Source organism: Pyxicephalus adspersus, chromosome 5 (assembly GCF_032062135.1).
Source record: "Pyxicephalus adspersus chromosome 5, UCB_Pads_2.0, whole genome shotgun sequence".
Taxonomy (NCBI): Eukaryota; Metazoa; Chordata; class Amphibia; order Anura; family Pyxicephalidae; genus Pyxicephalus; species Pyxicephalus adspersus.
Window position 1 is genome coordinate 29,792,177 of NC_092862.1, and position 15,555 is coordinate 29,807,731.

Consider the following 15,555-nt stretch of genomic DNA (forward strand, 5'->3'; position numbering starts at 1 on the left):
ATATATATATATATATATATATATTTATTTATTTATATTTATACACACATACATACACACACAAACTATATAAGGCTGTACAATGATTGTATGATGGAGGCATATGTAGCAAAAGGGAGTGTTTTCACATCAGTTTATCTACTCATTTGGACAATTACATGCTGGGCTGCCACAACTAATTAATCAGCTCAATTAGCTTCATTTCTGAATCATTAAATTTGTTTATTTGCATGATTAACAAGCGACAATAGTAATGTACAATGTATCTGAGGACAACGCGTGCCATTTTTTTTTAATTAATCACAGGCCAGAATGATAGCACATAAAAACAATGTTTTTCAAGGCCAGTTTTTTAAAAAACAAGAATGCAAGTCAGTTGATTTAAGGACTAAGAAAAAGAATACAAGGAAAATAACAAATTTAAAAACGAAGTCAGAATTGGAAATTCAGAAGGGGAAATTACACTTTTTTATAAAGTAATCAACACATGGCAATAAGCAAACGTTTCAGAATTTCCTTTATTGACTAGCATATGGTTAGGGTGGCAGTGTGTGCTGCAATGCACTCTGCAGCAGGTCCCAGTTGGGAAAAGAAGGGTTAAGTTCCAAGTACATCTGCATCTCTTTGAGCAAATGAGTGGAACGTTTAATAATTTCAACACGTGTTGAAATACGGACGCAATCTAATGAACAACTTCAAGTGAGACTCCTTTCAAAATCTAAGATAAACCCTCCAGGCTGTAAAACAAAATCTCACTAAGGGGGAAAGGGGAGCGGGGAGTGCTGCCATTACCCAATAAAGGAAATGTAATCACACAGTAAATCAGCTTTTTCCCCCTCACTCTAAAGCAATGGTTTTGGCTTTGCAAGTGTCAAGCCTTGAATGTTTTAGATGAGGCAACATTTTGTTCCCTTTACCAGGTGTGTATCAGCTTATGTAGAAAACATCAATCCCTGGAAGGCAATCACTTTCCCTGAATTGCACAGCAGGAAATTGTAGTTTTATATATATATGCGTGTTTTACATGTATCAATTATATTTGTGCGTGTGCACATGATAGATAGAAAGATATTCATGATTATCTTATATGTACAAATCATGTTTGCATCTGAATAAACTCATATACCTATAATATTTATACAATTTTATTTAGAAGGAAAAAAGCACAAACCAAAAGACAATTCATTAATTACAAGAAGATTTGAATAAAAAAATAATATGATAAAATAAATTATGATACAAATGAAGAAAACACAAGCTTAAAAAATAAATTTGCTTGTGGCACAATGTAACATGGCTCAGCACTGCTAGCTTCTATATATAGGATATGAGAAAAAAGGGCCACCGATGCCCTTTAAGAAACAAGACATCCTTTAAACGATGCTGCGATTGAATGTATTCGAAGATGCGGCAGCTCTTAGAATCGCACTATAGCTCTATAATAAAGAACAAACTCTACTGCATTTTTTTTCTTTTTTATGTAACATGCAATTATTTAAATGGCATTAGTAATTAAAATGCAAAATAAATATAAAGCATATAATATGCCTCCATATTTAAAAATATAAAGGTTTATGCAAGAGAAAAAAAATTATATGCAAAACGTACAGTTTAATTATAAGCATTTCAAAGTCTGATTGCTAATATATTATTAGAGATCATAACTACATTATTAAAAAGCTAAGACTATATACAAATATAATTACTAGAAACTAAAAAAAAAATCATCCCAATCTAAAAGGTATTGATTTACAATAAAAAAGGGCAGAGCTTCCAATCTAATTTTGTATAGTTAAAAAATAAACTTGGGACAGAATAAAAATTTAGAAAGAGGAAAATTCAGTCTTAAAGCAAACAATAACCCTGAAAAAAATAAAAGGAAAAAAAGAGCACCTGTTCATAAAATGTGAGAGGCTGAAAAGGAAGGGTTAAATTGGTTTACGTTTACCCATGTCCTGGATTTGAGCTCTAGTTGATCCCAGGCCAGAGGCACTAGCAGCTGCATGCTTTATTTACAATCCCTTTGGCAGACTTACAACTGCCCCGAGCTATAACATAGTGTACCTAATGTTCAAACTGGCAGGTAATCTCATGTCAAACATACTTCTTTGATTTAAAGTGATCAATAGATTGTTGTAAAGAGGTAATTTCTCTGATGTTTCCACCTTGCTTTTCTTTACAGGTGAATCACACAAAGGCACACTCATATGATGTGCGAACAATAAATAGGAAAGGTTATAATATGTTTTGTAAAACAACAGCAAACAGAAAAAGGAAAAAAAAAACAAACCTGAAAAAAAGCCATATATACACACAGGCTTCCGGTGAACGGCGATCTCAGATCAATACCCTGTGTAATACAATTATCTGCAATGATCTGGTTGTATTGAAAAAGAATTTGCAGTAGACCTCTAGGGGTTTTATCTAGAATCAAGTATCTGGCTAGGCTGTGAATAGGGAAGTGGAAAATGAAGGTGCTGACATTGTCTGTCTATAACATTCACAATGACTTCATTAATATTTGACTACAGGACTCCAAACCTTTTTGCCCAGTATTTTTTTTTTCTCTTTAACATAAAAAAGGTTTCCTGTGCCAGCTTTGTGTGTTTACTGAACAGCTGACCAACACACTGTATTTCGTATTGCTCGAAGTGCTAAAAATCATGCAATCATTTATTGGGACAATGCAAACAGTAACAGTTTTGTGCACACTGCAGGAACCCACAGCAAAAAATGAAACCTCAGTTTACAGTAGCCTGATGTATAAAAAAAAGTATTTCTGACAGTTTGCTATAGATTTTTGTAGCACACCACGAAAAAATCTTGAAGAGCTTTATTTAATTACAATATTAATATAATAAAGTCTGTAGTTTGTCAGTGTTCAGAAGCTTAGTGCATTCAGACTAATGATAGAATATTTTTGATAGGTTTACATGGGTTACAGCACATTGTTTTTCCTTGGACTGAAGACCTCATCTTTATAAACTAAAAAAAAAGGGGGTGCTGATGATGCTTACGGAATTTAACACATCATAGATGTTAGCATTGGAGATTCACAAGTAGTTTTAATGTTTTTAAGGTTTTAATAAGATTTGAGCTTTTATTGCAAAAGCTTTTTTTTATTTATGCTGTTGCAATTATTCTCCTGCATTTTATATTTCACAATGTACAGGTAAAAATGTTTGCAATATAACAAAGCTAAGTAAAAGTATCTTTGATATTCATGAGCCACCTGGACCCAGCAGATTTGCAGCTGCTTAACCTTTAGGGGAAAAATCAGGAAATAAGTCAGGCTAATCTTCCATTGTTCCCTTTTTAGTTTGCTAATTAAAAAAAAATGCCCCGCCCATTAAATAAAAATGGCCATGCACACCAGTCATCTGGGCTTGTATGGATACATAAAAGGTTCAGAGAGTGCTACTCTGCTTTGTTAATAATAGACTGAATGTCCCTCAGCAAGCATGTGTTTCAAAGGTAGAGAAAGTTTTAAAAATAATTCTTTGTTTCCCCATCCATTATTTTACTGGTGTGAGATTCCTTTACAGGTATAGGGTTAACAATTAAGAGTTAACAGATAACGTCTAGGAAAGACTTGATTTACGAAGGCTACGTACACACGTACAATAACTGTCACTGCACAATACACGATCAACGAATTTGCACGAATATTTCAAATATAATCCACCAATAATGTACAGACACTAGATACGATCGTTTGAACGATGCAGGGAGTGACATATACTAGAGAAAGTGTACTGCAGAACCATCCACGATTACTGAATGCCTTTACACACAAAAGATTGCAAGCGACCGTCGCCCAATCAGATCCGCTGGGACGGTTGTTTGTTTCCAGTGACTTTCCTTGTTCGTCGGAGTGATTGGCCAGTCATTGTGCACTTTTTTTGTTAAAGATTATCGGCCAGTCGTCAATCGTGCGTTTACAACGACAATTTTTGCACGTGTTTATGTAGCCTAAAGGAGTAAAGGATGTTCACTTAGCAAAGTGACTTCAAAGATATAAAGAAATGATCTTTGCTTGCACATGAATGCATGGCTAAAGGTCAGCAGAGCTTCACCTCATTCACTATCCAAGTGAATTATTCCTTGCAAGGTGATGATTCACTTTGGTAAGAGAACCTAACCTAAACTCCTTTAGTAAATTAATCTCATTGCAACAAGGTCTTTTACAATGTTTCCACTCACAGAATAGAAAAAAAGGGGGTTAAAGAACCTCTTCTCCACTTCTGTAGTGAATCCCAAAAATATTCAGTCACTGGGAACTCCAGATTAGATATGTTAGAGAGTGAACAGTGAATCAATACTGGTGAACTACATAATGGGGCATGTTTTAGAGAGTTTACTTATTTTCTAAATGGAAATAAACATAATTCCTGAATTCATTAAAATAGGAAAAAGCTAAAACAATGTCGTCCCATCTCCTGGTATTTTATCAGCTTTGGATTTTGGAGCTTTTAAAATCAATGAATGCTATCAAAACCAGAATTATTATATCAGGTAAATAACAATGTATTAACTGCAGTATCAACCAATTACAGGTTATCCTTCAATTATACGAATGCAATAAATTGAAATCTGATTATTTCAGTCATCCCTTTCACATTGCTATGGGACCATTAGAAAACTATAGAGTTTGGCACAGAACTAAGAAATAGAATTGCTTTTAGATAGTCAATTCACCTTTAGACCCAAAGAAAAAAATTACAGTTGAGCACATATGGCAAGCAGAAAAAAAATTACAAAAATGGATGAGGCCTGACGGACAGAGCAAAATGAAGAATGTTATGAGAAGGTGATTTAATATAAAGCAGATAATGAAGAAAGCAAAGCAAATGCATTACAATCAGACAGTGTTTTAAAGTATACCCACATTTTGGGAAGCACTGCACTATTGTTACCCTTTATAGCTTGCACATAGTGAAGAGGGAAGAAATATATTCACATACACAGCAGAGATGGGATTGCAGTCATGTGACAAGCACATAGACAGGCTGACAGTAAAGTGTGTGCCAGGATCTCATTCTGGGATTTCATTTCACAGCAGATTCAATCGAGAAGGAAAGCTATGACAGGCAGTGAAAGTCATTTACCTTGAATTAACACTGCTCAGGACTACAGAGAAACGTACAATCTGATGGCAGATAAAAACACTCCTGGCACACCCATCTCACACAGCACTCTATGCCATCTCTGGCTTTTGTTTTGATTGCTCTTTTGTTTTTTTCCCCCATTTAAAGGTTTTGAATTAAATAAAGCTTTTAAAGCAGTTTTTCTCTCATGTCTTTTATACTAGGACATGTGTACAGTTGATATATTTTGGTTGATCTGAGAACACCAATGATAAAGAATTTAATGCCGTAGACATGTGTAAACATTTAAAATTTCATTGTAAGCTGGCATGTTTGCTGACATGTCCCATGGTGTAGAATGGGAGTAGAAAGGATTCCTTTAATAAAACACAGAAGGTAAAAAAAATGAGTGCCTGATTCATAAATAAATATAATTTTACCATCTGCATATATTTATTAGGCTACCTATTTTATATTTACATCGCTTGTTGGAGAATACATATTATGTACATGTATACCCCTGCTCCAGAAATAGTTTACATTCCTCTTCTCCTAGCACGTCTCCTGTTTTTTTTATTGTATGATACAGAAAATCTATGCACCTATTGGAACAAACCTGCAAATGGGGTCAAGGGTGTGAACTGACACCAGGACACCAGTGATGCAATGGCATCATGCCAAATACTAAATGCCAAATTGGTTTCAATTCAATGGCAAAAATCCAAATCCTGCATAAATTCTGTATTAGATAGTCTTAGAGCTTACACAGGGTTGGCAATATCTTCTCCTCCTCCTCACATTATAGTGCATTGAATCTTTGGAGAAGAGCATATGCTTTCCCATACCAGAGGGGCAGAGTAATTTGCAAGTGGTGATGGAGGCCAACAAATACCAGTCATTCATATCAACTAAACTGGCAAATGTGTGGAATTATCTATTGACGCATGATTGTCCTGTGTGCCAGTATAGTGCACAATACAATTTGGCTCCAGGGTGAATGAATCATCATCCTAAAACTAGAACTCATTTGGTGAGCACATAGATAGACTTTAAAACTTTTTTTTAAAATGTTAGGAATATTCTTGGAAAAAATCCCAGGATCATGATTGTGAAGGTTTGCATTCACAGTTCTGCATGTTAGGGTATAACTAGTAAAATGTATTTACATTCAGCTAGAAATGTCCTGTAATGCTGAAGAAGTTCCGACACTTGTTCAAGTAGATGAGCTGAGGAAAGTACATGGAATTTTTCAATCTTATAGAACAAATAAAGTTCAGTGTCACTCACTACTGCTAACTATTCGCAAAAAAATTTTTATGAGCCCATCATGTCATTGGTGGTCATATGTGCCTGTCAATAAATGCAACTTAGCAACAGCTTGAGAAAGAAGTATGTCAAGGTAGAAGAAAGAAGAAGCTGAAGCCTAACCCAGGGGGCACTAAAGACCAACAAACAGATGTCCCTCACTAAATCCTTTCTTAGTTTCTGTTTTAAAGAAAAGCTATTATTTTGTTTATAAGCCAGAAACAGAAAAGGTGGGTCATAAACTACATAACATGACCCATACACAGCTTCATCCTCAAAGTCATAATTTTGGCATTGCTTAATAAGGATTGAGTTGTGTAGGATTTCGAGGAGGTGGTGAACACGAGCGCTTACAAATCTTAGAAGTATATGTTTTTATAGAGTGTTTTTGTAAAAAAAAAACTTTGCACAAGTGATGTGACTCTACCTTTTTTATGGAGAAGAAACAAGAAGTCTATTAGAAGATGGGCTTTAGATCCAAGTTATAATAAATTCTGCAGTCCATTTTATCACTAGTCCATATTGGTTAGAAAGCTGTCCTTTTCGCCCTAGTACTCTATAATTAAAATAAATATAATATTTGAAACAAATCCATCTTTCTGTAGAGGAATCATGGCCTATATAGTTTCTGTGAGCAACAAAGACAGTTATTCTTTTATACAATAAGATTTTTTTTATAAAGATAAATATAATAATAACTGATAATCTATCTATATTTTAGTTTTCTCTGGACCAGCTGTTAATAAAATAAAGCCTTTATAATCATCAGACATCCACAGAATATGCAGTTGAGCAACAGCCAGAGGACTGTAACTTGTTTATTCCCTCTTCATGATAAAACAAAGGACAATCATTCTCAAAAGAGCTTGCATTCTTTTTTCCTTTCAAAGCAGAATACTATTATTTTGACTTTGCTCAATTGTTTCAGTCACTTCTGGCAAACAGAAATATAATGATGATAAACACTTATGAACGCGGCAAAAGAAATGATAAATTCTATGAATCACCCTGTAATGGGATCTTGGTGTTTAACATTTGTCTAGTGATCTCACGCCTAAAACCACAAGTCATGGCATAAAATATACAGTCCCGCGTGGAATGGCCTTTTCAAGTGAATAACTCACTGGAATGAAACTAAGTTGGTCAATATGTTGATTCTGACATTAAAAAATTATAATATTATAATTTAACATATCCAAAATGCAATTTTGTTTACTCATGTGGGTGTTACAAAAAATTTATGAAAGAAAGGCAGACTTTCTGTGCCAAGATTTAACCACAGTTGTGATTTCACAGGAAAAAAAAAAATAGATACCAATGAACAAAAGCAGATTTATATTAAAATATATATTTAAAAAAATGGACAGAAATGAGGCATTTTAGGTCATTTTGACTTATTAAATATTACCTGTCTCCAACACAACGGGATTGGAATGCTAAATTTTAACAGTAACAACCTCAACATATGTAAAACTGATTGTATGTTATATTAGAAAAGCCCAATGTAATATTTATCATTTTAAGTTGGCATATTTAGGCACCAATACCAAGTAGTGTAAAAAGCCCATTTACAGTACAGGGTACAGAGCATGCGCATTGCCTGATGTTCTCAGGAAAATTTCCATCATAACACTACAGACTTGGGGTGAACTCTGAAAGGCCGCACTCTTCCATCAAATTGTAATAGTACAGAATTTAAATTGTATTGCGCTCCTTTTTTGACTATTTTAGAATAAACTAGGTAATACCTTAAAACATACAAGTTTTCTTTGACGTTGTGCAATATTTTTTTTTTGTACTAATACAATCAAAACCAAAATGAAGGAAAAAGTGTGGTATTAGAACAAAGGATGACTGGACAAAACTGCACAAAAAATATGATTAAATGATTGTAATGCTTGGTCAACGTTTAGCTGAATTTTAGTTGTCAACTGAACATCTATGGAAATATAATACAATAAAAATCTTCTATGTCTGTAATAACGGTATAGGCCATCTCGCAGGCTGTGGCCTCACACTGCTGGCTATCACTGTACCTTTCGGCTATGTTACCTGTTTCTCTGTAAAGCTTATGCACTTCTTGTAGCTCTGTGCCGAGGTCCTTCATCTCAGCTCTGAGTACATCGTTTTCTTTCTCCTTTTGATTCATTTTTTTCTGTACGTCCTGGATTCTTTCTTCCAATTGCTTGACCACGCTGTCAAGGTGCTCTGCCTCAGCCGCCTTCTCTTTGATACCTTCTCTTGCCTGCAGGAGATCGCCTTCGGATTTCCGCAGAAGGTCATCTCTTTTGCCTATTGCCTGTAAAGATGAAAAGCACACACAAAAAATGTATCTGCCACTACAGACAATACAAAAGAGATCCACATTCATCTCCACGGACATCACAAATATAAACACAAAAACCCATATGAATGGCAAAAGACAAGAAAAAATAATGCAAACCATTTATTGTCAGAGCTAAGCTAATACAATACCCAATAATACTTAAAATAGAACATCACTAGGTTTTAAATTACTGTAGAGTATTCTGGCAACAAATTCTCCATTATGTGTCTTTAAATAACTCTTCCTTTATCAGTTATATGCCAGAGTATTTTTTTTATTTCTACAATGGGCTCTATATGTCATAGATGCTAGTTAATAACCACAAAAGTGACGGAATGATAGTACATGCCAGTGGTGAATGGATAGTCACATCATCATGATGTTAAACTAGAGTAAGTTGGCAGTAGGTTCCCACAACAGATCACTGAGCACTGGCGCCTTCTGAGCTTTCTATTGGCAGTAAGGCTATTAAAGTATACGTATTACATCACAAGCCAGGGTAGAGCAACAGAGCCACTAGCATAATGTCACCCAACTGGGAGTTCTATGTACATTTCAAGGATTTGCAAACTTGTTTCACCACGTTATTCCCAACTGATTCCTGAATAGGACGATCTAGTTCATTATAATTAGTTGCAGAGGATTGCGGTACATCTCTTTAGAAGTAATTAACCCTTGGGGATTTTCTTACTACAAATGAAATTTATATTGCAGAGAATGCCTAAACCCTTCACGTAAGCAAAAAATGACATTTATATGGACTTTCTGTATACCAAAGAAGTACAGAAAGCCTCCAAGTTGCCATATTGAATTACATTTTTGGATCGTTTAAGAAAGTTACAATTGCTGCAGATTGAAATAAATATATATATATATAAATTCTATAAATAGGTTATAACTATATATATATATATATATATATATATATATATATATGGGGTTACACTTAAACTTTACAAACTTTTTTAAAAAAAAAAAATTAAAAAGGATAACAGGTATTAAAACAGAATAAATAAATAGTAAACCTTAATATTATTGTTATTATTATTAAACAGGATTGATACAGCGCCAACATATTATGCAGCGCTGTACATTAGAAAGGGGTTGCAAATGACAGATAGATACAGACAGTGACACAGGAGGAGGAGAGGACCCTGTCCAGAAGAGCTTACAACCTTATGCCATATATCACCTGTTACATGACATTTCAATGTAAATAGCTCACTAGAAAAGCCAAAATGAGCATAATAATGGGCACCCCTCTAATATCTGGTCATGTGATTCAAACAGTCAGTGTTTAACACACCTTAGAAGTACCTGTATTTCTATATATCTGCAGTTTGTTCATTTCAAGTTTCATTCTGGTCATTCTGTCCTGGTTCATTATTAATGAGAGGCATAAATATTCCCCAAAATAGTCACTATAAATTTAGAAAAGTGACACAACAAGACCATGTTTATGAATGCAAAAAAAAAGTAAATAAAACTAAGCAATTACTGCTTGTAAGCATGAGTAATTATTCAAATGCTGTAGTCTTCACTTGGCATGTTAAATGCTTTACATGTAAAATTTCATTTTAGGAATCGCTCAAAATGTTTTCTTTTTAATTCTTTTCTCCAGGCTGTAATTAGTTTAATCTGGTTTGCTTTATTGTAATATTTCATTGGCTTAGGTTTCAAATCAATTAATATTTTGTACTCATCATGACTGACTGGTATTTATTGGCTGGTTGCCACACCTTGATTCTCTATCACATTCAATCATGGCTCTTTTAATCTGAATATTTAGTACTCTTTCATGTCTTAATTACAGCAAATTGCACACAGTTGGCACCATTTCTTGAAATTAATCCCAGAGTACTTTGTTTCTGTCAAGCAGTCAAAGCCCTGGAGAATAATAGTAAATGTTATTGCAGATCTAAATTTAAACGACTGTCTATGTCTTTAGCACAACCCTTTAATTATTCGTGAAATTTGTTTCTAGCGGTTCAAATGTTAAACGTCCTTTATTGAGGGTGTTAAACTGCCAGAGCCAACAAATAAAATAAATATATATTTCGTTCTGGTATTAACAAATAATGCAATTAGCTTGGCTTTAGTCATTTCTCAGGTGTTTGTAGGCTAAAAGGCTGCAATGGTCCCTTTATTATAGATATTATCATTATTATTAGGGGTAATCTATAGGGAAGGGTCTTGTTAAAGTAGGAAATTCTTATATTCAAGTCATACACCACCACGGTCATCATGCTGACATTTAAATATTGAATTTTTGAGCACAATGCCTGCAACAAGAACATTACAAACATTGAGCTCTTCTGTCATGATAAAACAAGGAACCCAGGCGCATTCTCATACTATAAGAACTATGTTACTGATTTATAAAAATAACCAAGCCATTAAAAAAAATAAAAAAATAAAAACACTAATTGTGTAAATATTTATCTGGCACCATAAAATGGTGATGCACTGTACTGACAATAATAAATCACTTTTTAACCAATATCACCATTCACAATTCAAGCTTTGTTGACAAATAGGTATCTATTACAGCGGAGGACAAAGCATAAATTGTGTAGGAATTTAACACTTTTACTTGCAAACCTTGTCACATACTGGTAAATCCGTCTGTATAAATCACTAAAACCAGCTTTGAATATGGTAACATTTTGTTAGCTAGGTGGCATGTATTTTCTGTTGTTTTAATGAATTTTAGCATTTAAGTCCATATTATCTAAGGGGTGAAAAATAGATAAAAAAAGTATTTACCCCAAAGCTGAAATTCTATAAAGGTTACCAAAATGTGTCAATGTATACTCTTGATTTATATATGCTTGCAAGTACAGGCTTTATGAGCGTAAGCTCATTGCAATCTAACAGCAATAAACACATAAATTGTACATTTTAAAAAAGCCAGCAAATTTTGTTACATTACCAAAAAAATTAAATATTGAAACAAAAGACAGGTTGTCCCAAGTGTCATCTCTAGTCAGACGTCTAAAAAACCTGATTTAGGTTGTCATATGCATAGAGTTTATATTATGTTCTATTCTGTTCTCTCTTGTGCTGGTTTCCTCCAACATGTGAGACCCTCTGAGGCAAAGTTAATGATATGACTAATAATTTTGTAAAGCAATGTGTAATATATTGCACTCTATGTACAAGTTAATAGTAACAATCAGGCTACAGAGTCTAAAAGTCCTAAAGCTCAACTAGCTATATCACCTGACTTGCAAAGCCCAATGGACCAACATGTTTTTAATTGCCACCAAAGCTTACCTGGTAATACGTCAGAAATTTAGGAGGACAAGCACATCATAAGTGCATACACAAGCTCTCAAAGCCTATTCATAGAAACCATTAGGAAAATGCAAAACTGCATTAGACTTGGTGGTCTGTAAGGGGGAGAAAGCTTATGGATTGGCATTATATACACACATCCAAACAGCTATGCAGACTTGTAGAATCACCTTGGAAGCAATCATTTCCTTTTTCTTTTTTCTTAGTGTCAGATTGTGAAGCCAGAGATTGTGAAGAGTGACTGCAAATGTTAAGTGAATTACCTTTTGCCATTACCACTTTACAAGTATCCCCTGAGCTTATGTCCGAAGCTTGAATATAACTTTTTAAAGCCAGGGGCAGAGCACTGTGTGACCTTGACTAAGTAGAATTCTGGTGCAAACCAGCTGTCAGACCAATGTGCTTTTTTTTAATATGATTCCAACATTGTGTACTGTGATCTCCAGTACTCTGTGCTCGTGATCTCCAGTACACTGCACTTCTGATCTTCAGAACTTTTCTGATCCCCAGAATACCACTCTTGTAAGCTCCAGCATTTCGTGCCGGTAATCGCAAGCACACAGAGGCTGTTAGCCCCAGTACTCTGTGTCTGTAAGTTCTAGTGCTTTGCGCCTGTAGGCTTCAGCACTTTGTGCCTGTGATCTGCTTCACTCCTCACTAAAACCTTTTTTTTTATTTTTATGGTATGTAGTATTGCATAAAGCAAACCTTTTAGCTGGCCTCCAAATCAGATCCTAAATCTTAAAATGTTACCACAAAGTAAAACTGTGCAACAGCCACAACCTTTTCTCTACTGCATGGAAAATTGTTTGTTCTAATTCATAGCAAAACCCCTTTATACAAACATGTTAGCATCAACATGCAATAATACAGCAAGAAAACTGCAGCAAAAGAAGCTCAAATCAGTGTTTCCAAGGTCAACATTTTTTACTGCTTAAAAGCCAAAAGTAATGTTTAATGTTCCCCCTGGAAGACATCACCTAAGACAAAATTTTTATTTACCTGATCTTTCTGAGCACAGATGCTTCTGGTATCAGTCAGTTCTGCCTCTAGCCTAGCTACCTGCTGCTCTAAACCAATAGCATCTATTTTGTGCTTCTGTTGCGATGTAAGAATCTCCATCTGTAGGGAGCGCAAAGTCTTCTCTAGTTCTTCAATCTCAAGTGAGTATTTTTTCTGCTGATCCAGCACTTTCAGCGCTTCAGTGTTTTTGTGCTCAATAATTCTCTGACATTCCTCAATCTTGGTGTTTTTTTCATTTAGTTGTCTGTTTAGAAATTCAATTTCCTGTAAATAAATAAATAAAATAAACTATTGATATAAAAATACCTAACATGTAAGTTAGATCCTTTTATGAAGGTATTCAAAGAGCAGCCTGAGCAGTGAATGAAAGCAAATTATGATCTACTTGCACTAATAATTCAACTTAAAGAATTGTCTACAAAAGTAAACGCTAAAGTTGATCAACAAGAAAACCACAAACTCCTTTTCCCCTCTCCCTCTTAGCCCCTTTTATTTGTCACGTAATGCTAGTTTTTGCCTGGAGAGGAAGATATTGGGTATATTCACAGACCATATTTACAACCAAATATATTGTTCAGTACAAGAACCTTGGACACACCAATGCATTGACCTCATGGACAAATTACACTGAAGAGCTCATATGCAGTGTCAAAGGACAAGAAACCCTTATTTAATTATAGGTGTATCTGTGAAGAGAAATGGTCATGCCACAGAACACTGGTGTAAAGACTGATCTATATGTAATAATATTCAGGGCAAATTCAAAAGAGGTTATCCAAAATGTAGTCCTGAACCATTGCACAATATGTGCAACGCAAGATGTTGGAATAGAGAGGGGAAGATTAGAACTTATGTCGGGTTTTACTATTCATTTCATTCCTGGACCAATCCATTTCAAGGTTTGGCTATCATGGGAGAACCTGGGTGATTCAGCAATCTTCTCCAGTTTTGGAGAGCTTTCATAAATCAGGCTCAATGCTTTACTTTACTTATTATTGTTGTCTGTTACCTTATTGCTGGTTTTCATTGCATGCTTTCATGCTTTATTGCATGCTTTCTAGTAAAAGGTTGTCACGAGAAACGGAACTGAGGGGAAATCTTACTAACAGTACAGTTAGAAAACAGCAGTAAGACTTAACAGGGGTTCCAGGCTTGCACAGTTCCATCCAAACTTACCCTGTTTCCCCTATAATAAGGCACTGTCTTATATTTTTTGAAATGCCAAAATATGCCCTAGGTCTTATTTTTAGGGGGATGTCTTATTTTTCCATGAAGACTACAGTACACATTTATTGTTGAAAATCACTCATGTGCCATTGATTGTCCCCCTTCTGATCACTCATGTGCCATTGATTGTCCCCCTTCTGATCACTCATGTGCCATTGATTGTCCCCCTTCTGATCACTCATGTGCCATTGATTGTCCCCTTCTGATCACTCATGTGCTGTTGATTGTCTGCCATTGATTGTCCCCTTCTGATCACTGACTCGCCGGGTAACAGACTCTGTTAGGGCAGGGATCAGCAGCTTGCTTGTCCTTTGAAGTTACTTTCAGTTCCACTCTGCACTGCAGCCAGCATCGAGGAGTCACACAGAGGCACACAGTATCAGGTATCAGAGGATGTCTTATTTGCGGGGGGTGCTTTATTTTAATTGTTTGAGCAAAAATCGTGGGGTGGCTTATTTGATGGGGATGCCTTATCATCGGGGAAACACGGTAATAGATATACTTTAAAGAAAAATACTTTCTCACAGTAATATGTGTTACACCCTAATTCAGTAAATAGGGCATAAAGTGCAATGTGCAGTAAACCACAGAAAGCATATTGATTACATGTTGATGTGGTTACACAGCATCACTGTTCTTTGATCTGTATTATTAACTAATTGCTGTTTTCACTAATGTATAATCATGTGGAGATTTCACTTTAGCCTTAGCTACCTGAATATGGGACAGAAGTTTAGACCTGCACTTCAAAGATCTGCTGGCAGCTCCTATCAAAAATTAGAGCAGGACTTTCTATGTAAATGGTGTGGCTTCTACAGCTGCTGCTGTCAGTCTGACTTAATGATTAGCAAACACTGTTCAAATGTAGTTAACAAGAGATATGCAAATGAATCACATATAATAGGGTTGATTTACTTTTAAATTTCCTTGCAGGTGATTGGGTATCCACACAACATTCACTAAGCTGAAGAAAACATTACTTGTAATAGCAAAATTCAGCCTAAGTGCATAGCCAACATTTATTTAAGAACTTAACCAACTTTTTGTAGTCATTCTGTTTTCCTTGTCTGCAGATTCTTACAGAATAAAACACTAGTGATATTAGGTAAAGCAAACTGACAAGTAAAATATATATTTTGTTCCTATTTAAATGCTTCTTAAACCCTAGTTTAAGGTTTACCCTAATTAACTTCTTCATCTTACCCCTGTTAACCATTTCTGCTATGTTTTGTTTCTATTTTTCCATTTATTATTATTTCAACTTTCCTAATGTTATCTGTTTTACCTATT

At 35.0% G+C, this 15,555-nt stretch overlaps 1 protein-coding gene across 1 annotated transcript in view; it reads right to left on the reverse strand.

Annotated features, from left to right (window-relative positions):
• LOC140331915 (uncharacterized) overlaps nucleotides 1-15,555 on the reverse strand; it is a 209,268-nt gene that overhangs the window by 121,752 nt on the left and 71,961 nt on the right. The window contains exons 13-14 of the mRNA XM_072413249.1: nucleotides 13,018-13,302; nucleotides 8,445-8,691 (exon numbers count right to left, since the gene is read on the reverse strand). Of these exons, the coding sequence (XP_072269350.1) occupies nucleotides 8,445-8,691; nucleotides 13,018-13,302 (532 nt within the window). The remainder of the gene's footprint in view (nucleotides 1-8,444; nucleotides 8,692-13,017; nucleotides 13,303-15,555) is intronic.